Source organism: Apodemus sylvaticus, chromosome 3 (genome assembly GCF_947179515.1).
Source record: "Apodemus sylvaticus chromosome 3, mApoSyl1.1, whole genome shotgun sequence".
Taxonomy (NCBI): Eukaryota; Metazoa; Chordata; class Mammalia; order Rodentia; family Muridae; genus Apodemus; species Apodemus sylvaticus.
Window position 1 is genome coordinate 25,601,071 of NC_067474.1, and position 27,024 is coordinate 25,628,094.

The following is a 27,024-nucleotide window of genomic DNA, read 5'->3' on the forward strand; positions in this document are numbered from 1 at the left end:
TTGGGTGCTAAGGTACAAAGATGAGGTACATATGGAGGAGGAAGAAGTAGCCAGGGAGAAAGGCTTAGAGGAAGCAGCCTCATCAACACCTTGATTTCATATGTCCAGCCTCTAGGGCTCCCAGAGGCTGAGTTTTGTTTAAGTCTCTCAGTTAACAATATTGTATGGTAGTCTTGTCTGCCACAATGTTCAGTGAAGCAATACCATGGAAAAATGCAAGGAGCCAAAGTAAATCTAAATGTCTTTGTTCACATCCCAAAATTGTTCCCCATGTTTTCTAGGAAGTTGTTTTATGAACTGGTTGTTGTCCTTTCCTCTCCATAGGTAACAGCATTGGGGTCTTTGCTGCCCATGATATGGACGAACCTGACAATATCAACAGTATTCTGAAGTACAAACTTGTAGACCAAACACCCAAAGTTCCCTCAGATGGACTCTTTCTTATTGACGAATATGAGGGAAAGGTCCAGTTGAGTAAACAGTCCTTGAAGAAGCAAGACAGTCCTCAGTACAACTTAACAGTGGAGGTGTCTGACATAGGTAAGTGCTGTACAGGTGTGGTGAGTCTACTTCGGATCTGTGAGACTCTTCTCATGCTGGTAGCATTCTCTGCTATCTTTGTGATTGTGAGGAAGCCAGATGTTTTCTCCGGAGCTAGAGCTACAGATCCAGAGGCGTTGTCTTTGGTCCTCTGAGAACTAGGTGACAAGAGGGATTCAGTGACCATTTCAAAGGGGATGCCTTTAAGAAAAAAGTGGAAAGGAAGCTTCAAAGTCTAGGGATCTCCAGACAGCAATACTGGCTTGGTTGTGATGGAAGGAGTTTTGATAACAGTGTTCTAGCAGTCTAAAAAGAATTCCAAATGACTGTCTGGAACTCATCAGGGCATTGTCTCTGGGGATAGGCCTGTCTTTGCATCACTACGTGCTCTGTGATCATCTGGGGGCAGCCAATGGAAGATGATGTGCAAGTGTAGTGTTGGTCACAGCGGAACACTGCAGGTTAGCAGTCCGGCTGTTAAAGCCACCAGGGCAGTCTCACCGCTACTGTAATTAAAAGACAGAAAACATTCTTTCCTCATCCTTGCTTCCAGACTGAAAATATCTGTGTATGAAAGCAGTAGAGATGTGTGTCTTTGGAGAGAAAGAGTTCTGCCCTTCCTTGCCGGCTTTGGATTGCTCACTAGACAACAGTAGGAGACCTTTTTCCCTCATCCTTGTAGACTGTCAAAGTGGTTCTGCTTAACCTCTCTTCTCCTTGGGGCAGAGGAATCTTTCAGAATCTCAAGACAACTTCCCATTCTCAAATACATTTCCGCATTCATAAACAAATGTGCTGCTACTCGGGGTCCTGAGTACCCTGGGGTACTCAGGGTTCTAGGAGGTAACTGGCTCATGACATGATTCTGTAATTGTTTTCTGAGGAACACAGTTTACTTAGGTGTAGAAAAGAAAGGACCAGTGGTTCACATGTATTTCTTACTTTTTCCCCATTTCCCATGGATGCTGAAATTCTGGGAGAACTTGAGTTAAGCAGGTTCCAGTGCAAACTGCTTGTCACGTTCTCAGGTAGCTAGTGAGTTGACACACAATGAAGGTCTGACGCTGTTTAGCACTATGTTAAAAGATCCAGTGAGATAAATGTCAGTCATGCTGTCCGTGGCGAAGTGGCAGACTCTCTCCTTGGCTTCCCATGCCTTTAGTGTCCAATCCTTTGTTAAGGTACCAGACAAAGTATTAGGGATGCACAGATGAACCAGACCCAGTGTTTGCCCCTAAGGGAGTACCCCTTTTGTTAAGAAAGATGGACACACATGTTAACAACTCGTAGGGATGTACTGTCTACTGTCATTGTGGTGCTCTTCCTAGACACCGTCCCACAACACACCTGCAGGCCACACTCATCTTGCATCTAGGATTTGCCTGCTGGATCCAATGAGCCCTAGAATTGTCAAACCATCCTCAAAGCCTGGGCCGTTTCTGTGAGCTGCCTCAGCCTGCCTTGGGCGTGAATTATGCCACTTTATCCCTTACTTGGTGGAGAGGAATCAGGTGACCTTGAACCTCTCCATTAGGCTGAGTGGATGTGATGCTGGGTAGACACACTCAGAGAAAGAAAGGCAGCCCGTGGGTTGTTGGCACAATTGTGTAGAGGGACAATTTTGCTTTGGGCATCAGAGATTATATAACATTCATCTATCAGGTAAGGGAGCTGCTTCAGAGAAAAGCAGCCGTCCTGGTTGTTGAAGAAAAGGAAAAAGCCCAACTCCGTTCTTCACAGAGTTAGAAAAAGCAATTCTCAAATTTATCTGGAATAACACAAAACCCAGGATAGTTAATACTATTCTCCACAGTAAAAGAACTTCTGGGGGAATTAGTATCCCAGACCTCAAGCAATACTACAGAGCAATAGTGTTAAAAACTGCATGGTATTGGCACAGGGACAGGCAAGTGGACCAATGGAATAGAATTGAAGACCCAGAAATGAATCCACACACCTATGGTCACTTGATCTTTGACAAAGGAGCTGAAAACATATATATATATATATAAAGGAAAAAGCCTTCCCAAGGATCGAGTAGAGGGAGGGATGCTCAGGAGAGATCTCAGGGCACAGTCTGGCTTCTGCCTCCTCTTGTTGACCTGCCTGTGGGTGGGGTGGGGGCGGGGCAGAGCAGCCTCTATTCACAGGAACTGAAATCATGGCAGCAGCCATCGTGTCTCTTACCAATGTTTCCTTACCAAAGTCTGATGCCAGTGCATGATTTCCAGTGAGAATTCTGTGGTGTGACTTTGGTTTTCAGATTTCAAGACTCTCTGTTCTATCCAAGTCAACGTTATTGATATCAACGATCAGATTCCCATCTTTGAAGTATCAGACGTGAGTAGATGCCATTATTTATTTTATTTTTATTTGGATCATATTACTGAACCCTTAATTTAAATAGAAACACAGACAATGTGCCAAGTAGCCTGGTCAGTGCATCAATAAAAACAAGGTGCCATCTTCACATGGGCTCTTAGGGGCACTAAGGTGGACTGAGAGTATCTGGGGATGTTTATTTATAAACGTTTGCCAGCAGCTCATTTATTCTAAATGCTGCTTAAGAGCTATAACCACAATCTTTTTCAGATTGAAAATTAAATGGCTGCTGGTGGCTCGTTATAGATTTTGCACACAGTGGACAGTAGATAGGGCTACTAGATCTGTGACAAACATTTGGGATTTAAAAAATTAGCTTCAGAAATACTGGCGGCCTTAACTCATTTTGTATTTAACCAGGTAAGAGGAAAGGAAAGGGGAAAATATCTCTGCTTTAAGCCTAAGAGAGATATACTCCCTATATTTGCAAGAATTAGCGTTGGACGTAGAGTAAGTGTCAGGGCAGAAAGGACCTCAGCACAAATGGCTGCGGTCATGGAGTTGTGTTATTGTTGTACCCTTAAAAGGAATGTCTCGATTTATTTAGCTCCTGGGAGAGAGAAGCCCACTTGACTAGATTGTTATGTTAGAAGTCAGTTTTGAGGCAGCCCAGAGCTCCTGATGATATCCATAAATCAAAACAGAGGCAAGGCTGTAACAAAGAAGGGAATTAATTTACAGTGGAGCTCAGAACCGTAAGAAGTGTGATGGATCTTGTCTAACAGTCACCGAGCTTAAGCGAGCATGAAATAAAGTTTTCATGTTTTTGCAGCTTCTGTCCTCTGGGGCATTTCTCACTTCCTAGTGTGTTCCCTGCTCCTCAGCAGACGGTGGTCAAGTAGATTGAGCAGAAGAACTGCTCTGTAGTGGGGAGTTTGAACGCTTGGAGATGCAAACCTGGCTGGAGAGAAAGTGGGCTTGCTTACTCCATTCCCAGTGTCTTCTCTTACACCCCAGCTGTTAGCATTTTTGAGATCATGATGTGGGGAAGAGGGGATCTTGGGGCTTCAGGGGAGTCAGAATGCTTTATGGGGTTTGAGGAACACAGGCTTTGGAGGTTTGGGTTCGATCATGCGAGCTGTGTTAGCCTGGGTGGGGTTGACTGGGTTAGCCCTTGAACCTCTGTCAAATGTCACTGGCAAGTCTGTGGCCCTCTAGTGTGTTTTGCTGCTCATCTTTTGTAAGCGCTGTATACCAGCCACTCAGAGGCTCTACATGCATTATCCCCTAATGACCACAGGTTGCATTCTCTTAGTAGATGAGTGACAGAGCCCATGTTTAAAGAAATGAGATAACTGCTTCAGTAAACTAACAAACAGCAAGTTTAGGGTTAGTAGCCAACTCTGACTTCAGTGTTTTGGGCTCCTAATGTCTATCCCTTGGTTGATTGATGAATTAGAAGTTTCTTTCACACCATATGCACTTTACATATTATGGCTAGCCTTATCATTATTATTCATATAATTATAGTTAGTAAGCATGTGGAGCTGGAGGGGAAGTCTATTTTAGAATCCTTTTCAAATGTCTAAGTTGTTATGTTTCTTGGTATGGATTTCAGTTCAAATGATGTTAAAACCAACTGTCACATGTTCATCAAGAGGAAAACCATGCTGGGTATTAAAGTCAGCTGTGACCTCTGTCCTGAACCCAGAGATATTTGCCCTTTGGCCAGTAAACTCAATGATACTGACCTTCTATTTCCTTTCTTTTTTCTCCCTCAGTATGGAAACAAGACTTTCTCTGAAGACATAGCCATCGGATCCATCATCTTAGTCATCCAAGCTACAGATGCTGATGAGCCTTTTACAGGGAGCTCTAAAATTCTGTACAATATTGTACAGGGAGACCCTGAGGGAAGACTGGAAGTTGTCACAGATCCCAAGACCAGTGCAGGATATGTCAAGATCAAAAAGGTAGATATACCACATGATATTTATTAATAAAATAAATAAAATAGACTATTCCACCCACGATTATGTCAGGACCAATAGGCAGAGGTGACATGTGCACATGCACACAGAAGTCATCTGACGTGCATACTGGGAACCAAACTAAGGTCTCTGCAAATGTTTAACTGCCAAGCCACCTCTCTAGCTCCAGAGAGGAGACTATAGACTCCTTATGTGATTAAAATGGTCATGCACAGAGTTAATCAGGAAGGTGATCCCAAGTTTTAAGACAGAGGAGACAGATGCGAAATGAAGGAAGACAGACTTTTATCCTGATTTTAGTTAGCTTACGTATCTGAGTGAGGGGCCAGTGCTTTTTACCACAAGGAACTTTTAAGAACTGCAACTTTTTCCTTTCCCATGTTCCTAAGCCCAATGGCTCTTTTCTCCTTCCTATAAAGACTAGAGAGTTTGGAGATAAAGTATTAACTCATAGTCCCCTGGTCTTTCTGCAGGGGACTTTCCCCAACTTTCCCTCAGCCTTTTCCTGTCCCTCACTATGTACCCAAGTCTCAATTTTTCTCTTCTATAGCTGCATAATTTGTGTTAGAGCTCATCATGGGTTTACCAGATAACTCATTTGGAACCAACAGCGTCTAAGAGGTACTGAGTTAAGGCACTTTCCGTGGGAGGATTGCAAAGCCTTCCAGGTAAACAAGGAGAGGTGCAAGACAGAATCTGTTGGAATGTTGCTTGTTGGTTGGGGCTGAAAAAAATAAGGCTAAGGGAATGTTTTGAACTAGATAACAGAAAGCGGAAAGTGAAGGCTAAAAGCAGAGGCCAAGTAGAGCGATTGCATAGAAAACAAAAAAGAGCAAAGGAAAAAAAAATAATGCTAGCCTGGAACCAGGCACAGAATCGCATCGGCTATTTGAATGTGAAATGTTGCCCAGTCTCGTGTGTTTGCATACTTGGTCTCAAGCTGGTGGCTCTGTTTTATAAGGTTTTGGATCCTCCAGGAGGCGAAGCTTTGTCTAAGAAACTATGGCCAGAATTAAGAGGTTTCATGGACCAGTCTTACTTCCTGTCCATTCATTTGCTTTCTGACAGCAGATGTAATGTGATCAGCTCTACCTTTCTTGCTGAGATGGACTGTGTCTCTCTGTAAGCTGTGAGCCAAAGTAGACTCTTCTTCCTTTAAGCTGCCTCTTGTCAGGTATTGAGTGACAACAAGAAACGTGTATGCACCGCCACCTGAACCCCATCTGACAAGGGTACCTATTGGATTCAGCAGAGTTCAGTGTATTACACCCACAACCTTCTGTGGAAGTCTGATATTTGGAGAACATACAATCACAGCTTCTTCTTCCATACTTAGCTATCTACATGGAGAAAGAACATGGAAAGGATGGGGGAAGAGGTGGTTTTCAGAATTGGGAGTGGTTAGTCTGCAAAGCATTGGTGGCACGAGTCTTCGCTGCAGGACCAGGACATCTCTCTCCTCCCATCACTCTAGGGACTCAGAGAAGACAGGAGGATGTCTGTCCCAGTAAACAACTGCCACATGTCATTTTTTTCTTGGTGGTATCTTATCATGTAGCATCCACAGCTAACCTGCCCATGTGTGGCGATTGGATCCTTTAGGGAGACAATGGTAGTGGAGAGCTATAGTTGTCCTTGCACATAAGCCATACATGAGGTACCATTATAGTGGTGCCAGGCCACTCACCAAATGCTCGCCAACCTTCCTTTGTATGTTTCTGTATTTACTGTGTCTAGAATATGGCTTGACACATGGCAAGTGAAGATATCAAGTATTGCTTAACTTAATGAATAATTGAAATCTGTTTTGTGTCCAATTACTAAAAATCACATAAGCAATTGTAGAACCTGAAGTCTCAGCTCTCTGTTCCCCAGGTACTGTGACAACAGATCTTGTGTGTCAAAATTTGGCAGGCTGACCACTGGAAGGTAATCTCAGAACACAGCTGGAACCCTGGAACTCTGAAGGTCACAAGCTGTACCAGAGGCTTATCCTCCTATTGGCAATGGTCAAGAGAGAGACTGTGCTTTTAGTCACACTAAGTACTTAATAGTCTCTCCTCCCATAACACCAAGCATATCTCTACAAGAGCATTTTGGCAATGGACATACACAGTGCTGATGGACAGTAGCTGGAGACTTCAGTGGCTTCCTCTGGAGCATGGAACTCAGATTAGGCTCTTTGAAGTGCAACAATCAACCCTCAGGGATGGATTTTATCCCACTGGATATAGAAAAAGATGTGGTATATGTATATAATGAGTAAACATATGCATACACACATACATATACATATTATGTTTGAGTGTGGACTTGGCATAAGTGTGTGGTATATATACATGTGTGGGTGCAATCCAGAAGGCCAGAGAAAGATGTTGTATATCCTCTTGCATTACAATTTTGTTTCCATTGACACTCTCAAGGACAAAGCCTTTTGTCTATGTATCCTCTAACTGAGGTACTCTGGGTTTCAGGAAGGAGATGAGAAGAGAGGTGACTATGCCACAGTCTTTCCTGTCACAGAGATGCTGGCAGTCAATGAGACAGAATAATAACCTGACCAAAGCTCTGGCTGGGGTGCTGTGCAGTTACAGAGGGGATGTGGCCCATCTGTCTAGGCTATGTGGTGGGGTGGGAAACGTATGAGGAGACCAGTATTGCTCAGGCCTGGGGGAAAGTGTTCATTCAGATGTGAGAAGTGCAGGCTGAGCCAAGGCAGTCTATGTCTGTCTTGTACTTCATGAATGGATGTCATCACCGCTGTGTACTGATGACAGAATGATATAAGAGAAGGCCCAGATGCCTTGAGTCCTTCAGAACATTACACCTGCATTAATTAAATCATGAGTGCAGCTTCCTTAACATATGGCATCTGTCTTAGTTAGGGTTTTATGGCTGTGAAGAGGCACCATGACCCAGAAAACTCTTATGAAGAAAAAAATTTAATTGGGGCTGGCCTACATTTTCAGGGTTTTAGTTTATGATCATCATGGAAGGAAGTATTTCAGTGTCCAGGTAGACCTGGTGCTGGAGAAGGAACTGAGAGTTCTACATTGTGATTCAAAGCAACAGGAGACTGAGTATTATACTGGGCATTATAATATATTACATATATTATAGAGCATATATAAGACCTCAAAGCCTGCCCACACAATGACACATTTCCTTCAACAAGGCAACACCTTCTCCAACAAGGTCACACCTCTAATAGTGCTGCTTCCTATGGGCCAAGCATTCAAACACATGGTCTATGCGAGCCATTCCTTTTCAATCAACCACAACATCCTTTTGGGCTTTGCATTGCTTCTCTCTAATTTCTAACATTTTAGGTCCTTTTAAGAATCTGACAACAAAACAAAACAACAACTACAATAAAAAACTACCTGACTACTTGTCTGGGGCTGGCGAGATGGCTCAGTGAATGAAGGCACTCACTCCATAAGCCTGACCACCTCAGTTCTACCTATATGGGAAAAGGAGAGAGCTAATGCCACAACTTAACCTCTCATCTTGGTACATATACTATGGGCTGTACGTCCCAGTATACATGCATGCATATACATACACATATAAATAAATAATGGATTTCAAAATTCCACTTTCCCCTTCTTAAAATAAGAATCACACACACACACACACACACACACACACACACACAGTGTTGTAGTTTTAGTTTATAGGAATTCAGAGTCCTATAGGATCTCTGAGTCTCAAGATAGTGGCCTATACTGCAAGAACTATCACTTTTTGGCCTCTCTTCTCTTACAGAACTCTCCTCCTCTCTCCTGGGTAGAGTGGAATATAAGGTCTTATAAGGCCAGTTGCTCATAGGATAGATAAACCTTTCTGTGTTGGGGCATGTTTTTAAGCATATGCTTAAAGACTTACAGAATTTGGAATGGACTGTTTCCTGTTCCAACTCTTTCCATACTAGGTAGCCTGGTTATTAAATTCTCCCTCACACAGAGCCAGAAACAGTGTCCTGTTCTTATTCCTGGTCCTGTCTATCTAGGTGGATCAGAAACATCTTCCTGCCAGCGTGGCCTCTGGCCACCTCTCCCAGAGTGTCATATTTTGGGTCTTGGCTTCTGAAATCTCGGGGAAGTGATTCTCCACATCATGCGAACATCTCTGTAGTACAAATATTTTCCTAGATGCCATTGTCTGAGGAGAATCAAGATTTTGCTGAGAAGATATGCAGGGATCCCCAGGGTTAAACAGATCTGAGGAGGGATGTGTAGAGTCTCTCTTCCTGGACAGCCATGTACATGAAACCATTCAATGATGGTACCTGAAATTAAGTTGTGTTATGGTTTCTTGAGAAGAAGGCATCAACTAAGATCATATGAGCTTTTAAAAGAAATAAATACTTTAAGGAAGCTATTCACTCCAAGATTAATTCCCCCTTGTTCTCTCTCCCTCCACAGCCTCTTGATTTTGAAACTCAACCAGTTACCAGAATTGTGTTCCAAGCAACAAACCCTGAGCCGCTGGTGGAAGGCGTGGAGTACAATGCTAGCTCCTTTGCCTCCTTCCAGCTGATTGTGACGGATGTGAATGAAGTGCCTGTATTTCCCCAGCAAATATTCCTGGCAAACGTCAGCGAGGATGCTGCTGTAGGCACTAAAGTGGGCAACGTGACTGCCAGGGATCCTGAAGGCCTGGCTGTGAGGTACAGGGCAGCAGGGCTGGGCGGGCCTACTTGCATGCTGCATCCATAGCCAGAGGGAGGGCTGGCAATGGAGAGAAGCAGTGTGCCCTGGCTTCAGGACAAGGGCAATGGAGCAGACGTCAGAAGCAGGGTCTCTGGCCTTGGTTCAGTGTGCCAGACACATGGCTTCAGGTGCTCCTTGCTGTAGGCCTCAGTTGAGATCCAGTGAAGGTAGAAGGTGGGCACCCCACCCCCTGAGATTGGGTGAGCCATGGCCAGGCCCTCGATCTGAATCGTTGGGGTTCTAGAAAAGCTTCCTGTGGAAAATAGACTAGAGGTATATATATATATATATATATATATATATATATATATATATATATATATATATATATATATATATATATAACCCCAGAAGTAGAGAAAGCCACCTTAGAGGAGTATCTTAGATGTAGGGATCCTGGGCTCCTCCTCTCCCTGGAGAGCTAGTCTGGGGACCATCCCTTCACCCAAGAGGGTTGGCGCTCAAGGTGATTTGCTAAGACAGTATTTCTGTTTTAGCCATTCTCAATCCTTTTTTTTTTTTTGATACAACTGCCCCTCACCTATTTGCCTCAAAAATGTGCAATGATTAATTCATTTACTACATACACATATACACATTTGGATAATCCCTATATGATTTTAAAGATCACATGGTTAGTAAGCATAGATAGGACTTGAACTCAGACCTTTTGTCTGTCTTATACAGTATTGTCCAGAATATAAACAGAGTTCCGTATAACTTCGCTAGTACACGTAGTTCCAAGTTCCTTCAGTTTCTCTGTATATTTGAGTGACGTTGTACTTTCTATCAAGTTGTCCTATGGACAGTTAGGTTCTGTTATATGGACTTTGCTGAGTTTCTTGCATGAAGTATATTACTAGCTTGCTTACTATAACAAAACATGTGAAGCAGAGTAACTTTATAAAGAAAAGCAGTTTATTCAGCTCACAGCTCTGGAGATTTACAGGCACAGCACCAGTGCAGGCTGGGTGTGTTGAATGCCTTGTGTGAGTATTAACACAACAGCAACACAAGCAAAGGGAAAAGATCACATTGCAGACAGGAGGCTGTAAGCACTGCAGTCTTACAACCCCTGCAAGAGGGTGTCCTTAAGTGACAAAAAGACAACCCACTTGACCCTACCTCTCAACGGTCCTGTACTCAACAAATTTACCCTCTGAGAAGGAGGATTCCGACATGAGAACATTTTTTTATGGGGGAGGGGAAACATTCAAATCATGTCCATATCATTCTGAGGAGTAAGGTTACCAGTAGTGAGGATTATATTGCATTATATAGTGTAGAAACAATGCTATATCCATCCAGGTTACAAGTCATGATGGAATTCAGAGCCCATTATCATTTAACCAATGCCTCTGTATTCTCTGGGAGAATGCTATAACAAATTGCTAATTGTAATGCAAAGATAAAATAAGCCAGTAAAATTAGCATCCAGAGGTACAAGCATGTTAGTACAGAGAAAACTGAAGCATTTAAGAAAATTCCTCTGGTGGCTCAAAAACTGGCATAGAACATGAAACCGGAGTTGCCATCAGGAGACGAGGTGCGCAAGGGAGGCTGAGAAGGGGCATCCTATAAAGTGTGCTTCCAGAAGGCAAAAGAATGACAGCTAATCAAGGCAGCCTGGGGGCACATGACCCAGTAAGAGCTGACTTTATCGACTCTGACATTGTGGTCTGAGAAATTGAACTCTCCAGCTGGGTAAAGGTCATCAGTAGATTCAAATCCAACCCAGCTTCAAATATTATAGAGCCCATTGCAGGCCACAGATGCAGGAGCCAAGCGCTTCTGACTACCTCCACTGTGGTCCAAGGCACTGCCGCCTCCGATCCCATCTCCCATCTGAGGCAGCTGTGCCCTGCAGACAATGAGGGCCTTTAAGATAAAGTAAGCAGCTGTCCAGCTCCTCTTCCGAGCCTGCCCTTGGGATCCTCGCTTCTGTCAGGGTGGGATCCTGAGTACCTAGGAGCTCTGATTTATCATTCACACACACAATCATGAGTACAGTGCTTGACATATACAACATGCTAAAAATATACTGAGGAAAATTAATTTGACTAAATATAATTTTAATCATCCCTATTCCTGGACATACAGGCTAACGGGATTTTAAAAAATATAGGCAATGTTTTGAAGCCACACACACACACACACACACACACACACACAATTCCATAACTTCTATTAAATATTTATTGAGGTGACATTTCCAGGACTGGACATAAATGACCTGTAACTATAGACATCTTTACAACCATATGTGAGACTTTATGAAAAGGCTAAACTTACTGGCTCTCCTCAGACTTGTTCTCTCAAATTAATCTTTTCTACGTCCACGGATGAGTTCTGATGAAGACACGGTTTCATCCAGCTCACCTTTGCACTCATACAGCTCGATGGTGCCTCTGGCTTGTGTGCTCTCACTCTCCCGGTCTCTGTGGTCACACCTTTCCTGTTCGCTGCCATTCTACGCATATCCATGCACTGTGAACATGCCAGGATGCTCTTGGCCTCTCTGTGTCTGGCTTGCGTATCCTTGTGGCATCCTTCTTGTCTCTGTCAACATCTTCAGAAAGGGCTTTTCTAAGTCCAAGCAACCTCTCTGTGGTTCTAAGCACATATACTCTATTTGCCACACTTTATTGGATTATCTGTGTAACTAAAGGCTTCATTCTTCAGTTCTTTCCTTGGCCCTCTCTGCTGAAGTTGATGTTTCTTGTGGATTGCTTTTTTTTTTTTTAATTTTGAGACCGAGCCTCACTATGTAGACTTGGCTGGTCTGGAACTAAGTATGTACACCAGGCTGGTTTTGAACTCACAGAGATCCTCCTGACTCCGCCTCTTAAGTGATGAGATTAAAGGCTTGCACCACTATGTCCATCTAGTTGATGTTTCTTTAGTGCAGTTTTGCCAGGCCACCAGGAGCCCATGTCTCCAACATTAGTTGCTCGGGTTTCTTTAGCGGGGTGGTGTGCTGGAAGGTTTCAGACGGCATGATTGCCAGGAAGGTATAACTTTTCTCCCAGAGCTGGTCACTCTGCCATACATAATGAAACAAAAACAGAACCATGCTGTAAAGCCGTGGTCCTCAACCTTCCTAATGCTACAACCTTTTAATTTAGTTCCTGATGTTGTATGACCCTCAACCATGCAATTATTTTCGTTGTTACTTCATAACTGTAATTTTGCTACTGTTACGAATCATAATGTAAATATCTGTGATTTTGGATGGTCTTAGGCAGCTCTGTGAAAAGGTTTGTTTGGTCCCCAAAGGGGTTGCCACCCATCGCTTGCTTGAGAACCACTGCTGTAAAGGCAGCTCTTCCAAAGAGAGCTGTGTAAATGCGATGCTGATTCTGTGATTCTGCTCCACAGCACACCCCAGGGGTGATTCTGTGTACAAGAGCACAGGCAGCCTTCTCTTTTCATGCAAAGTAACACAGGTTTTCTTTGCTCTCCCCTCATGAAGTTATTCACTGAAAGGCGATACGAGAGGCTGGCTTAAAATCGACTCTGTCACTGGTGAGATATTTAGCGCTGCTCCGCTGGACAGGGAAACGGAAAGTGTGTACCGAGTACAAGTGGTAGCCACTGAAGTAGGTGAGCAAAACAAAACACAACTAGATCACAGATTATTGGGGGATGGGGGGTGGGGGGAGAGATATCAGTAGAAATGAGCAGGAGGGCAAGAGAGGGTTAAAAATCGCTGCTGAGTATGACCACAAAGTCATGGGGAAACGGGTACAAAAGGGAGGGAGGGAGGGAGGGAAGGAGGGAGGAAAGGAGGGAAGGAGGGAGTGTGAGTGTGTGTGAATATTTGAGTATGAGTGTTTGTGTGTATGTGTATGTGTCTAAGAGTGAGTGTATGTATATGAGTGTATATGTGTGTGAGAGTATGAGTATTTGTGTGTATGTGTATATGTGTGTATGAGTGTTTGGGTGTGTGTGTGTATGAGTGTGTGAGTGTTTGTGTTTGTGTGTGTATGAGTGTGTGTGTGTGTTTTCAATCCCTCATGGTTGTGTTAGAGAACATTTGTGCCAATCTGTGTTTCAACTAGGCAGAGTTTCCCTGAGGCTAGCCGAGTTATCAGGGATGCTGTCTGTTCTGGCTTTCTGCAGGTACTAGAGCCTTTTCTTGGAATGTTCTAGAGTCCCTAGCTAACCTTTCTCACTACCTCCTCAAAGGGGACTGAGGGCTTCTCCTAAACAAGACACCAATGGCCCGCAGAGCCTTGAATCATAGCCCCTTGGTGCTCATGCATCTTTGGAGATTTATGCAAGGCTGTCTTCCAGAGAGCTTGTGTACTAATGATCCGGGAGGCCATCCTTGGGGAGTCTGATCCAGCAGGTATCTGAACCTGGGTCTCTGCCACTTCGATGAGGCAAGATATACTTTGAAAGGGAAGACAGTTGCACAGATATGCCAGGATGTTTGGACCATCCTCGCATAAGCCATGCATCCTATTTAATTCAATTGTGATACAAGTTTCCCTCTGGCTCTGAACATAGAGTTCCAGGAAAATTATCAGATTAAAATAAAGTTAAACTCACAGGGATGGTATGGTATCCAGGGATAGAACTGCTAATTAGAACACTGAGTGTCAGCCGGGCAGTGGTGGCACATGCCTTTAATCCCAGCACTTGGGAAGCAGAGGCAGGTGGATTTCTGAGTTTGAGGCCAGCCTGGTCTACAGAGTGAGTTCCAGGACAGCCAGGGCTACACAGAGAAACCCTCTCTTGAAAAACTAAAAAAAAAGAACATTGAGTGTCTTTAAATGGAATTTTCCATCTTGCAGTAGAAATTCTGTCGATCTTGTGCTAATCAAGGACTCTAATTAGCTAGTAATGTATCTGCTTGGCTTATAAAAACGATGAGAGCAGAACTAATTACTATCAAACAAATACAGTTTTAGACCAAAAAATAATAAACTTTTAAAAATACAAAGCCTCAAATTAGAGGCAGACATGGGAAGAGAGAAAGGAATCATAAAAATGTATACGGAAAAATGGAGAAAACCAAAATGACCATAGTTAAGTTCAACTCCAGCAAGGCTGTTTATTCTTGGAAGGGATGGACAGACAGACAAGACCTTGCTGAGACAGGGACAGCTCAGTCTCTGCTGCCTGCTACACATTCCGCTATCAGGACGTGTATGTTTTAACTGGTGATTTAAAAGCTCCCAGTAAGTCCGAGGGAGGTTTCTGTCTAAACCTTGATGCTGTCTTCTCCTTGATCCCATGACAATCAACATTTCACTTTGCACAAGTTTCTAAGTGGTTGTCACATTTTAGAAGTTTCATGGATTGTGACCATGAGCCAAAACCTGTTTCATTTTCAGTTGTTGGCACCAAAATAATAATGCTAATAGACCAAACAACTTGCCTCTGGTTTAAGAACTGTCAGAGACATAAAAGTTGCTGTGAAGAAAATCAAGAAAACAAGTCTTCCTGGAATTAAAGCAGGAGCCATAAAACAGTTTCCAGGAACACAAGTAGCATCCAACCGTCAAAGCAGTGTCTTGGTGAGGTCAGGCGGGGACAGTCAGGGTCGATTGTACCACCCCGGACGTCTCCTGTGTACTTCTGTTATTGCCCATACTTTGTGCACAAAGAAACCAAGGCATTGAGACATTGATTTGCCCAGGAGCACGTGGCTACCATGGGTCATAATGATGAGGACATGGTCTTCATCATAGCATGGTGGGACATGTGTGCAACCATTTGCTGTTTTCTCTTTGTATGTGAGATTGCTACAAAGATCTTCACACAGCCGTGTGCTTCTCAGCTGAGGAAATGAAGCATAGAGGACTGAGTTAGGATCAAGGGTGTGGCTGAGAGGCACCTTTCCACTGTCCAGTAGCTCTGTGCACTTAGCTAGGTCACACAGCTTCTCCTAATTAGAACATTGGAAGAATGGAGCGCCATTCTTCTCCTTTGTGTCAAATTCAGAGTTGTTTTGAAGACACACTCACACACACACACACACACACATGGGGTTAGTATTAACATTTAAACATTTAAACTTTTTTATTTCATTTGTGTGTGTGTGTGTGTGTGCAGGTAAGCACATCAAAGAATAATTTATGGGAGTCAGTTCTCCTTCCTCAATGTGACTTCTAGGGATCAAAGTCACGTTGCCAAGTTTGGTAGCAAGTGTCTTTACCCATCAAGTCATTTTGTTGGTTCCATTTAAACATTTTAAGCAGTATAAAAATTAAGTCTATAATTCTAGAAACTTTCGTCTACTACTTTAATAGACCCAACTACTTAAATATTGATCTTTTCTTTTTAAGGAAAGAGGAACATGATTCCATATGAAGGACGACAGTAATGCTTGGAATTATATTGTAACCCTTCAATTTCTTAGGTGGGTCCTCTCTGACTTCCACGGCACATTTCCACCTGGCCCTCACGGATGTGAATGACAACCCCCCTCGCCTAGCTAAGGAGTACACAGGCTTGTTCTTCTGCCATCCCCTCACTTCCCCTGGGAGCCTCGTCTTTGAGGCCACTGATGATGACCAGCAGTCACTATGGAGGCCCAAGTTTACATTTGCCCTTGGCAGAGAAAGCTTACAAAGTGACTGGGACGTTTCCAAAATCAATGGTGAGTTATCAAATGTATGATGAGAAAAATCAATGGTGAGTTATCAAATGTATGATTAGAAAAATCAATGGTGAGTTATCAAATGTATGATGAGAAAAATCAATGGTGGATAAAGGAACTATTTTGTGTGTGTGTGTGTGTGTGTGTGTGTGTGTGTGTGTGCGCGTGCACACACACAGACAACTTGGTGGACTTTATAACTCACCACAGAGTTTTCTTCGTGTTCCAAGAAAGCAGGCCATGCTCTGGAAGCACACAAGGAAAGTCTTCTTAGCCCCCAGGCTTTGCAGAAAAGGAAGCTTGACACCACAGCATCCTGATTGGTGTGCATGGATAGATGAACAATTTGAACATCAGTTGTAAGTTTCCAGTGAAGCTAAGAAGCACATTTTATAATATTTATGTTGAAACAGTTAACATACAGTAAACTTACTATGTTATATTTTATCAATGTATACAACTTTACAAGAATTCACACACACACACACACACACACACACACACACACACACACACACGTCAGGCCAGCACAATCAAGTGACTATTTTGCTACTCTCAAGTTTTTTCTTACCTTATTTTTTTTGCCCCACCCACCTCATTAAGCCTGCCCTGTTTTTCTCAGCCAATAACCCATCTTTCTGTTGCTACAGATTTGTCTTTTCATAACGTCAGGTGCTTCCAGCTTCTTCCTCCCAGTGTCATTATTTGGGTGTGTGTTCTCAGTGTGTGTACCAGAGTTTCATTTTGATATTGTGTAGCAGTATCACAGTGTCTCCCATTCTCTCAGTGATTGTGGGTAGCTGGGCACACGTGTAGACACGTGTGTTAGGAGCATGACTTATCATGTTTTGTAGTTGAACACCAAGGAGTGGAGTGACTGCATCAATGGTAGGTGAGTGCTTAGCTCGTTCATAAAAGGTCCAACTATTTCCCAATTTGTTCTTAGCACTGTAGGTTCCCACCAGCACTTGAGGCCTCAGCCGCACAGCACCCTCCCCCATGTGTTTGCTCAGCTCAGTTAACTTTAGCCATTCCAGTGTGTGTACATCAGTCTCCTGTTATATTTTTATTGGTATTTCCCTAGTGACGAATGTTTTAAGCCTCTCTTCTTTTCAAATAGTGATTTGCCATCCATCCCTCAGTAATGCATCTGATCAAATATTGTTCCCAGATTGGGCTCTTTAGCTTGTATTGTTGAATTCTCTCTCTCTCTCTCTCTCTCTCTCTCTCTCTCTCCCTCTCTCTCTGTCTGTCTCTGTCTGTCTGTCTGTCTGTCTGTCTGTCTGTCTCTTTCTGAGTGTGTGTGTGAGTGTGATATGTGCTTTATTGGGGAATTGCCTTTTTATAGCAATGTTCTCTCTTCACTAAAGATTTACTTTTTATTCTCTGTGTGTTCCCTGTGAATGTGCACCATGGGCAGGCAGGTGACTGCAGGGTCAGAAGAGGGCATCAGGTCTATTGGAACTAGAGTTACAGTGGTTGTGAGCCAATATGGTGTGCTAGGAACTGACGCTAGTCCTCTGCAGGATCAGTAAGTACTTTTAACTGTTGAGTCACCTCTCCAGTGATTCTTGCAATATCATTAAACAGCAAATAAAATAACATTAAACTCAGAATTATTGATTTCTTATATAATCTGTGATTTTCAAATGTTCCCGCTCTTTTCTGAAGGGAAATGGAGGAGGAGTGGATCTGAGGGAGATGAGAAGGGAGCTGGGAGTGGTGGAGGGAGGGGACACTGTGGTAGGAAAGAATTGAAGACAAAAAAGTAAGAAAAGAAAAAAAGAAAAGAAATTTTGCCTAAGACAAGGTCACTAAAACAAGATCCATTTCAAGTTAATGTTGAAAAGAGTAAGTGGCCACAATCAAGGTGCTTTGTTTTAATATGGCTGTCTAATTGTTTTAATACATTTATTTAAAACATCCCCTCAGCATAGGTTATCTTTAAAATTTCAGAAAAATTCAAGTGGTAAAAATTTATTTTATGCTACTATATTTTTTAATTACTGTAGCTGAATAATAAGGCTGAAGATCAGGTGTAATAATTTTTACTGTTATTTTTTTCAAAGTTGTCTCATCTGTTCTACGCATTTTGCATTTTGGAATAAATGTTAGTATGCCACTTGTCTATTGCCACAAAAACATATCTGTTGAGGTTGGGAGTAGACACTGCTGAATCTGTATGGGCACTTGGGGTGCTGTGGGAGTTTCAGTTCACGAACATGGGTGCATATCTCTATGTACTGAGGTTTTCTTTAATTTGTTTGAGTAGCATATCTCAACTTTCAGTGCATAGATCTTACAACAATGCTTTGCTCTTTTAAATAGTGTTTTAAGATTTATATTTCAATAAGGTATAGAAATACAACTGGTGGGTTTTGGATAATACTCTTGTATGACAACTCATTGACATTGTTTACTAATTTTTATATTATTTGGATTCCGTTGACTTCCTACGTAGGTTGTGCCATTTATAACTGACAGTTTAACTTCTTCCTTTGTAATATTGCCTTATTACTGGCTAAAACTTTCAGTAGGTGGATATAAATTAGGAGAACCCAAGTTCTTGCCTTGTCCTCCTGGTGAACCTGCAGAACGCATGTTGCTATCTTCCATTAATAAGTATATTTCATAAGTGATCCATATTTGATACTTTGGATTTCTATTCAAAACTTGCTTAGAACTGCTTTTCTTCTAATTGAGTTGGAAGTTTTGTCAGGGATTGGTGGATTATATTGGCTTTTATTTTAGAACAACTGCATTGCCGCAATGAGGTCTATTTGGTGATGACTATATTTAGTTTATGTAATTTTGAATCTAATTTGGTAAAATTAAGACTTTTGTGTTTATGTCAACAAATCTATATAAACTGACCTGCAATTTTTTTTCTTACAATGCTTTTTTAAAAACCTGTTTGTAATTTCATCAACTGCTAATCTGATAGAAGTTAGGAGATGTTCTACCTATGCAATTATCTGGAAGCCTGTGTGTGAAATTGGGGTCATTTCTTCTTTAACGTGCAGGAGAGAATTTATTTAATGATGAATACATTTGGGAACAGAATGTTTATTTATTTTTTTGGTACAAGATTTATCTGTGAATTTCATTTCTTTGTTATATAAGATTATTTGATTACACATTTCTTTTTGGTTGATGTTGCTGCTCTGTAGCTTTCAAATATTTTTTTCTGCTGCGTTTTGTTATTCTAACCCATTGGCATACAGTTACTATGCATAGTGCCTTCTACTTATGTAAGCTAGCCTGTAGGCATTAACAGTTCAGGTAAACACTGGATTGAGTTCTTCATTTCTACTATGACAAATATGTGGTATATACAACAGTACGATCTCACTATCAAGTTCTGGATAGTAACCAAGAGCATTGTCAATAGCTTGTAACATTTGGTAGTCTGTAGGACATCACTGGTAAATGACTCCAGCAGAGGTAATTCATTCCTGGCACTTGGTTTTTTAAATTGTTATCCTATAATATTCAGTAGGAGAATTATTACCCTGTTATGGGCTATATCCATTTAAAGTCTTTATTTGTGTGTATGTGTATATAAGGAGGTTTGTAAACAATAGTAGGTTTTTAAACAACTTAAAGAACAACTCAACCAACAAACTAATACCAGATGCACAAATGCCAGCACAGAAACAAAAACAGCATGAAAAAAACTTGTCTACTTCCAAAAATACAAATTCGTATTTTTCTAATAAAAGTGACACAGAAGGATATTCAAACAGAAAATTCAAAGGACTACAACTGTGTTCAAGGAACTCAAAGAACAGGAGATGGACGCAGTCAGGAGGCTGTCTCAGGCGTAAGTGTAGAGTTTAATTCCTGAAGAAAACTCAACTGAATGCAAATAAGAGTCTCATGGAGAGTCCGACTAACAGGTGGATCATGTCAAAAGCAGAGACTCAGAGACAGAAGATCAAGTAGAGGAGTTAGAAAGAAAGGGTGATGGGAAAAATTTTAAAGTGAACAAAACATAGGAAAGTTTTGAGATAGTCTAAAAAGAACTAAACTTTCGGGATTAGAGAAGAATACCACAACAAAACCATAGAGAATATCTTCAGTAAAACAATAGAAGAAGCTGGGCAGTGGTGGTGCATGCTTGTAATCACAACACTCTAGGAGGCAGAGCCAGGCGGATTTCTGAGTTCGAGGCCAGCATGGTCTACAGAGTGAGCTCCAGGACAGCCAGGGCTATACAGAGAAACCCTGTCACGAACAAAACCAAAAAAAAACAAAAAAAAAAAAACACCCCCCCCCCAAAAAACCCAAACAAACAAACAAAACAAAAAAAAAAGCAAAAAAAGAGAAAAGGAAAGAAAAGAAAAAATAATAGAAGAAAAAGTTCCAATTTTAGAGAAAGAGATGTCCAGGCTCAGAAGGATTATAGAACACCAGACAAGTTGAACCAAAAAAGAAATTCATTATAATATATTATAATTAAAACATTAAAAGCACAGAATAAATAAAATGTATGGAAAGTTGTATGAGAGAAAGGTCAAGTCATCTGTTAAACTAGGCCCATATGTATTTTAAGTCCTAAGAGACTGCAACTGTCACCCATACTGTGGTGTCCAGAAAAACTACCTATTGAAATGGAAGGAGAAACAAAACTTTCCATGATAAAGTAGATTAAAGAAATTTATGGCTCTCCAGAAAGCTCTCCAGAGGCTACTAGGAGAAATCCTTTAATCTGAAGAGCAGGATAAACACACCGAAGAAGTCACAGGGACAAATAAACAATACCTAGACAAGCAATCAAGACATCTGAGAAAATAACAAAACCACAGAATCAACAAGATGACAGGAATTACCATATAAAATTCAGTAATCATCATGAATTTTAATCATCTCAAATCTTTAATAAAAAGACACAGACTAACATATTGGGCTAAAAAATGAGACCCACCTTTTTATGCTTCTAAAAAACAAGCCTTCTCATCAGTAACAGACAAAAAAAGCTCAGAGAAAAAAGACTGAAAAGATATTCCAAGTGGATGGAACTAAGAAACATGCAGGTCTAGCTATTCTAATACCTGTCAGAGTAGACTTCAACCCAAACTAGTCAGAAGAGATAGGGAAGTATATTTAATACCCATTTAAGTAACAAAATCAACCAAGAACATATTAAAATTCTAAATATGCAACAAACACAGGGTTACCCAATTATATAAAACAAACATTACTAGGTCTAAAACCACAAATTGATCCCAACACAGTGATAGTAGGTAGATTTAATACCACTCACATTAATACATAGGTCATACAGAAAAACTCTCTAGTTAACTGTCATCATAAATTAAACAAACCCAAAAGAGAATGTTCCATCCAAACACTAAAGAATGGACATGCTTCTTAGTATCCCACAGAACTTTCTCCAAAGTTAACTACATATTGGGACACAAAGTCTTAACACATATAGGAAAATTGAAATCACATCCTGCATTCTGTCTGACCACAATGGTATAAAGCTGGACACCCGTGGCAGTAGAAACCAGAGAAAGTTCACAGAAGCTAAACACATTACTAAATGCTCATTGGGTCAAGAGAAAAATTAAATATCTGTAATTAAGTGAAAAAGAAAACACAACATACTCAAATTTATGGGGCACAATGAAAAAATACAAAAGGAATCAATGTTCTCAAAGTCCTTTAGAAAAGAAAAAAACCAATGCCTCCGCACTCCCTGCCCCTGCAAATAGACAAGAAGATGGGCTAGAGAGATGAATCAGCAGTCAAGAGCACTGGCTGCTCTTCTAGAGCACCTGGGCTCTGGTCCTAGCACCTACACGGCAGCTCACAGCATTTTCTAACTCCAACCTCAGGGGAATCCAATTACTCACTCTGACCTCCGTGTTTACTGCATGAATGTGGTGCATAGACATAAATGCAGGGAAAACAACCAGACACATAAAAAATAAAAAGTGAAAAAAGACAGGCAAGAATAATCAAAAGCAGGGCTGAAATAAATGAAAGAAATGAAAAGCTAACAATATTGAACTTTTACCAAATTAGCCAAAAGAAAGAGGAGATCTAAATTAATAAAATTAGATATACAAAGGAAGCATTAAAACACTTAGGAAATTCAGAGAATCACAAAGACATACTTGAAAAAAAATTTTTCCAATAGACGAGAATCAAAAACAAATTTATAGGCATGAATCTTACAAAAGCTAAATAAAGGTAAAAAAAATAAGCTGGCCCCTAACATCACGAGACAGAGGCAATAAATAAAATCTTTCAACAACAACAACAATATCCAGGGCCAGATGGACCCAAGCACAAACTTTTACAAGACCTTTTCAGAACCAACATCACTACTCAAGCTAGCCCATATATTTTTTTTCTTGAGACAGGATCTCTGTGAATAGCCATGGCTGTCCTAGAACTCACTCTGTAGATCAGGCTTGCCTCTAACTCAGAGATTCGCTTGCCTCCTGAGTGCTGGGATTAAAGGTGTGTGCAACCACTGCCCAGCTCCCATAAAGGTTTTAAAAATTGGAAATGTTCCACTTTCTATGAAGCCAGTATTACCCCGATTCAAAAAAGCCTATACTAAGATCCCCCTCCCCACCCAAAGGTCTTAGGAACATGGACACAAAAAATTTCTTAATAAAGTACTTAGAAACCAAACTCAAGAACACACCAAAGGCACTATCCACTACAAACAAGTGTGCTTCATTCCAGAGAATGTAGACTCTGGGACAGAAACCTATAATCATCCTATTAGATACAGAAAAGGCAACTGGCACAATTCAGCATCTCTTTGTGATAAAAGTTCTGGAGAACCTAAGAATACAGGGGACATAGCTCAGTATAACAAAGGCAACATTCAGCAAGCCCACAGCCAACATCGTGCTAAATGGAGAAAAACTTGAAGCATTCTCACTAAAATCAGGAACAAAACAAGAAAGTCCCACCCAACCTGAGTCCTGTTCAGTATAGTACTTGTAATGTTAGATAATGCAATGAGACAAAAGGAGGAGATAAAAGTGATACAAATAGACAAGGGAGGAGTTAAAGGATGTTTTAGCCCATTTTTGTTGGGAAGAGACATGGAAAAATTATAAGATAAATTACTCAAATAATCACCTATATCAGACTCTTTTCCAGGATGCTTAATTATATACAACACAAAAATGAGCTTTATTCCTGCTGAGTGAAGGTTCTGGAGTTATATTATCATGTGATTCATTTTCTCTCTGTTCTGACAGGTACCCATGCTAGACTCTCCACCAAGCACACACGCTTTGAGGAACAAGTTTATGACATCCCAATCCTCATCAATGATGCAGGACAGCCACCCATGGAAGGGATGGTCTCCTTATCAGGTAGGTTCTTTGTAAAGTCAATGTAGAATGTCTGTTACCATGTACAGTTTAAGAAATGCTTATCTTTAAATTGGGATTCTGCAACTATTCACTTAAAAACTTAACCTACCGAACACTGTTTTTATTTTTAGTTACTTTCTGCCAGTGTGTGGAAGGAAGCTGCTTCCGGCCAGCAGGCAGGCAGGATGGGATTCCCACGGTGGGCATGGCAGTTGGCATACTTCTGACCACATTTCTGGTCATTGGTGAGTGTGACTTCTCAGAGCCAAGGTTTCCTGTCCCCCGCCTCAGATGTGAGCTTATCATAGCATCTTTAGGGGTACTCTGGGGGTTTCTTGCTTTGGGTACCAACCAAGGATACAAGTTACCCCAATCAATCACATCATAGTATCCTGGTTGAGAGATACTTCATCAGAAGCACCTTTCTTCCTGTCATTTCCTTGCTTGGATGGTCATGCTGAAATTTATACCAGAAGGTTCTTTGTATTAACCAATTCTTCTTTATTGTAACAAATACCTAAGACAATCAACATTTTTTTTTTAAGGTTTCTATTTGGCTTGTGCCTTCAGAGGTTTCAGAGGCCCATGATTAATTGGCCTGTTGTTTTGGGGTCCACAGGAAGATACTTTATTGAGGAAAGCTGCTCACCACCCTGTTGGGAACAAATGAGAGAGGGAGGGGAGGGGCTAGGGTCTTAGTGTTCCCTTTTAGGGTACAGTCTTCAAGATGTCTAGAGGAAGTCATCGGTTGATAATGCTGAATTGGGGACTTTGAAGGCAATTCAAGATTGAAACCATAGCAAGCTTTACACACAAATGGCTGCATTTTGAGCCTAGTTACCAAGCTTTTATGAAGAAGAAAGTAGTCTCTGTGCCCTGCTGTGTTGGGCACTGAGTTTATTAGAACTGGTATCACGATGGGCAAGGCCTGCATGACCCTCTGCCCCTGTTGGAATTTCCTGCTGTGAAAGGAAGATTCCTTGACACCTGAGATGTTGCCGAGTTTCACTTTGAGTTATTTCCATGACTCTGGACTCTGCTCCTTTATGATCTGCAGTAATTTCACAGCATCCTGCCTTTGACTCTCTACCTAGCTGTATAGAAGTCCTCTGTCATGCATGGAGACCAAGCTGGTCTCCTTGAGAACACCGTCTGCTGTACATGAGCTTCCCTTCTTTTGAGTGGGACTTGCTTTGTAGTCTAGACTGGCCTTGAACTCAGGCAAGCTTCCTGTCTCGGCCTTAGAGATAGATTTTGCGATGTGGTTTACTAAATCCTTCTGCCTTTATGCCTTTTATTGTTTTTCCTATCCACTGTGAGAAAAGTGAGTTCATGCATCAAACTGAAATTTTTTCACACAGTTTCATTCCCATGATCCTACTCTAAGTTAAAGAATGGGCTGTTTTGAGGATATATAGAAGTAGAATTAACAGGGCTTTTTTTGTTTTGTTTTATACCCTTATTCTTTTCAAATGGGGGCATGTGAATTATTGCAAGATTGCCAGCAAGTGTCTGAATGTCTTGTCTTCTCTGCCTTCTGTAATTTTATTCCTTAAAGTAACTCCACTCTTTTCCTAGTGGGCTTTGACAGTTCAGATTAGTGCTAAAAAGCACAGTGTAGTCCTGTAAGAGTTCAGAGATGTAAGAGAAACCAGAATGTGTAGGCAGTCCGCTGAAGGTCCCTTAGGATAGGCTGGCACTGCAGGGAAGGTCCCCAAGCTGTGTATCTGACAACTGCTCTACCACTAAGCTGCATGCTGAGCCTTTACTGTGAAGTTAAAATTGTTTTAAAATCAATTTTCAATCATAAAAAACTGTATTTGGTAGGTACAATGAAAGTAAACTCTAGGTGGGTGGGCAGGTTTGAATAGTTTCCTGGTTCTCACTAGATGTTTTTCTCTAGGGAAGGAAAACTAGAATCAATGTTTGGGTATATACATGACTCAGACAGACATATTTCCACATTCTTTTCCCTCATAGGAGTTACAGCATTGGCTCCTCTATTCTCTAGTAGAAATCCTGCCAGCTTCCAGGTTAGTTATAGGGCTCATAACAAGTGACCTCTTTACTTATCCAAGAGAGCCAATGCCCAGAGCTCTGTTCACAGCAGAACAATGACGTAATGTTTAATCACACAAATGGAGGTTCACAAGTCATTCCCCACTCCTACCCTTACCAAGACCCTATAAGGGACTGAATTAGAACATCTAAAGACTGTGCTTGTTTGACCCTGAGTTTTCTCTTTTCAGGTATAATTTTAGCAGTTGTATTCATCCGCATGAGGAAAGATAAAGTTGAAAATCCACAGTCCCCTGAGAATCAGCCTCTGAGAAGCTGAATTTGAAAAGAAATGGTCAAGTTTGTGCACCAAGCACTATATCAATGCCTCAGCTGTTTAATTTCATCCAAAAATGTGAACTAAAATTGGTAGAGTTTATGCATCATGTGCTATATCTGGTCCCCAGCTGTTTAATCTCATAATTTCATCCAAAATGTGAACTATAATTTCTTTGATGGCATGCCCTTCTTGGCCTGCAATATTTTATGCTTCTTAGGTGTTTTATGTTCTGCAGCCATTAGAGTTATTCTCCATTTCCCCATAAAATTTTCCTCCTTTACAAAAGCCTTAGCTTCATAACTTGAACTTTCCCCCCTGGGAAGGAAGAGGAGCTGCACACACCCTGTGTGTTGTTGCTTCAGAGACATATGTGTCCTCTATCACCAAACTTCCGAGGTTCCACTTACCCCTCTCTGCTTCAGCCTGGGACCCTTCCTCTCTTAGCATTACATGGAATTTAAAATGTGTCAAACAAAAGAACAAAGTGGAGTCCTGGTGGCGTGTGTGGGGCGGAGAGAAGTGGATAGCCTTGTTCTTCATCATGGTCAACAGCTTCTCTATGTTGTTAGCCGGCTTTAGTGGAGGTTCTCCAACTTGGCTATGGCGCAGACCCTGGGGAGGTTCTCAAATTCAAATGCTCTATTTCAAGAAAGATCCACTTCATAAGGCACAGGAACTGATGAGCTGTCTGGGTTTACTTACTACTACATGCTTACATCCGTGCTGCACATGTTTTATTTGTATATTGAAGTTTTGTTATATATTTATCATGTGGAAGAAACAAGAAAGCGTGAAAGTGGTGAAGACATCAGAAATAAAATGTTGGTTTCAGTTGTTTTTATTTCTCTGATCTCTGTTTTATTTTATTCATGTGTGTATGTGCATGGGCTAGTGGCATGTGCATTACTGCCTCTGTGTGTGTGCGTGAGTGTGTGTGTGTGTGTGTATGTAGGGAGGCAGGCATGTCCAGAGAGTGATGGTTATTTGTTGTTTTTCAAAATTGTCTGACATATGGAGTTAGTGCAAGAGGAGGGGGAGTGCGCTACAAATTTTTAAATCATTGCTCATCTCAGCTTCTAGGCACAGGGAACCCTGGCAGGTCCTATCCAGACTTCCCACAGATGTCCCTGGGACTCAGAGAAGGCAGAGGCACTGTGGC

The 27,024-nt window shown here is 41.5% G+C and overlaps 1 protein-coding gene across 2 annotated transcripts in view; it reads left to right on the top strand.

Annotated features, from left to right (window-relative positions):
* Window positions 1-26,709, top strand: part of Cdh17 (cadherin 17) — an 80,482-nt gene extending 53,773 nt beyond the window's left edge. For both annotated transcript variants that reach the window (XM_052176089.1, XM_052176090.1), the window contains exons 10-18: window positions 325-540; window positions 2,804-2,880; window positions 4,644-4,835; window positions 9,281-9,525; window positions 13,041-13,171; window positions 15,939-16,178; window positions 23,411-23,527; window positions 23,659-23,772; window positions 25,777-26,709. In XM_052176089.1, the coding sequence (XP_052032049.1) occupies window positions 325-540; window positions 2,804-2,880; window positions 4,644-4,835; window positions 9,281-9,525; window positions 13,041-13,171; window positions 15,939-16,178; window positions 23,411-23,527; window positions 23,659-23,772; window positions 25,777-25,865 (1,421 nt within the window). In that variant the 3' untranslated portion in view covers window positions 25,866-26,709. The remainder of the gene's footprint in view (window positions 1-324; window positions 541-2,803; window positions 2,881-4,643; window positions 4,836-9,280; window positions 9,526-13,040; window positions 13,172-15,938; window positions 16,179-23,410; window positions 23,528-23,658; window positions 23,773-25,776) is intronic.
* Window positions 26,710-27,024: the final 315 nt, after the last annotated feature.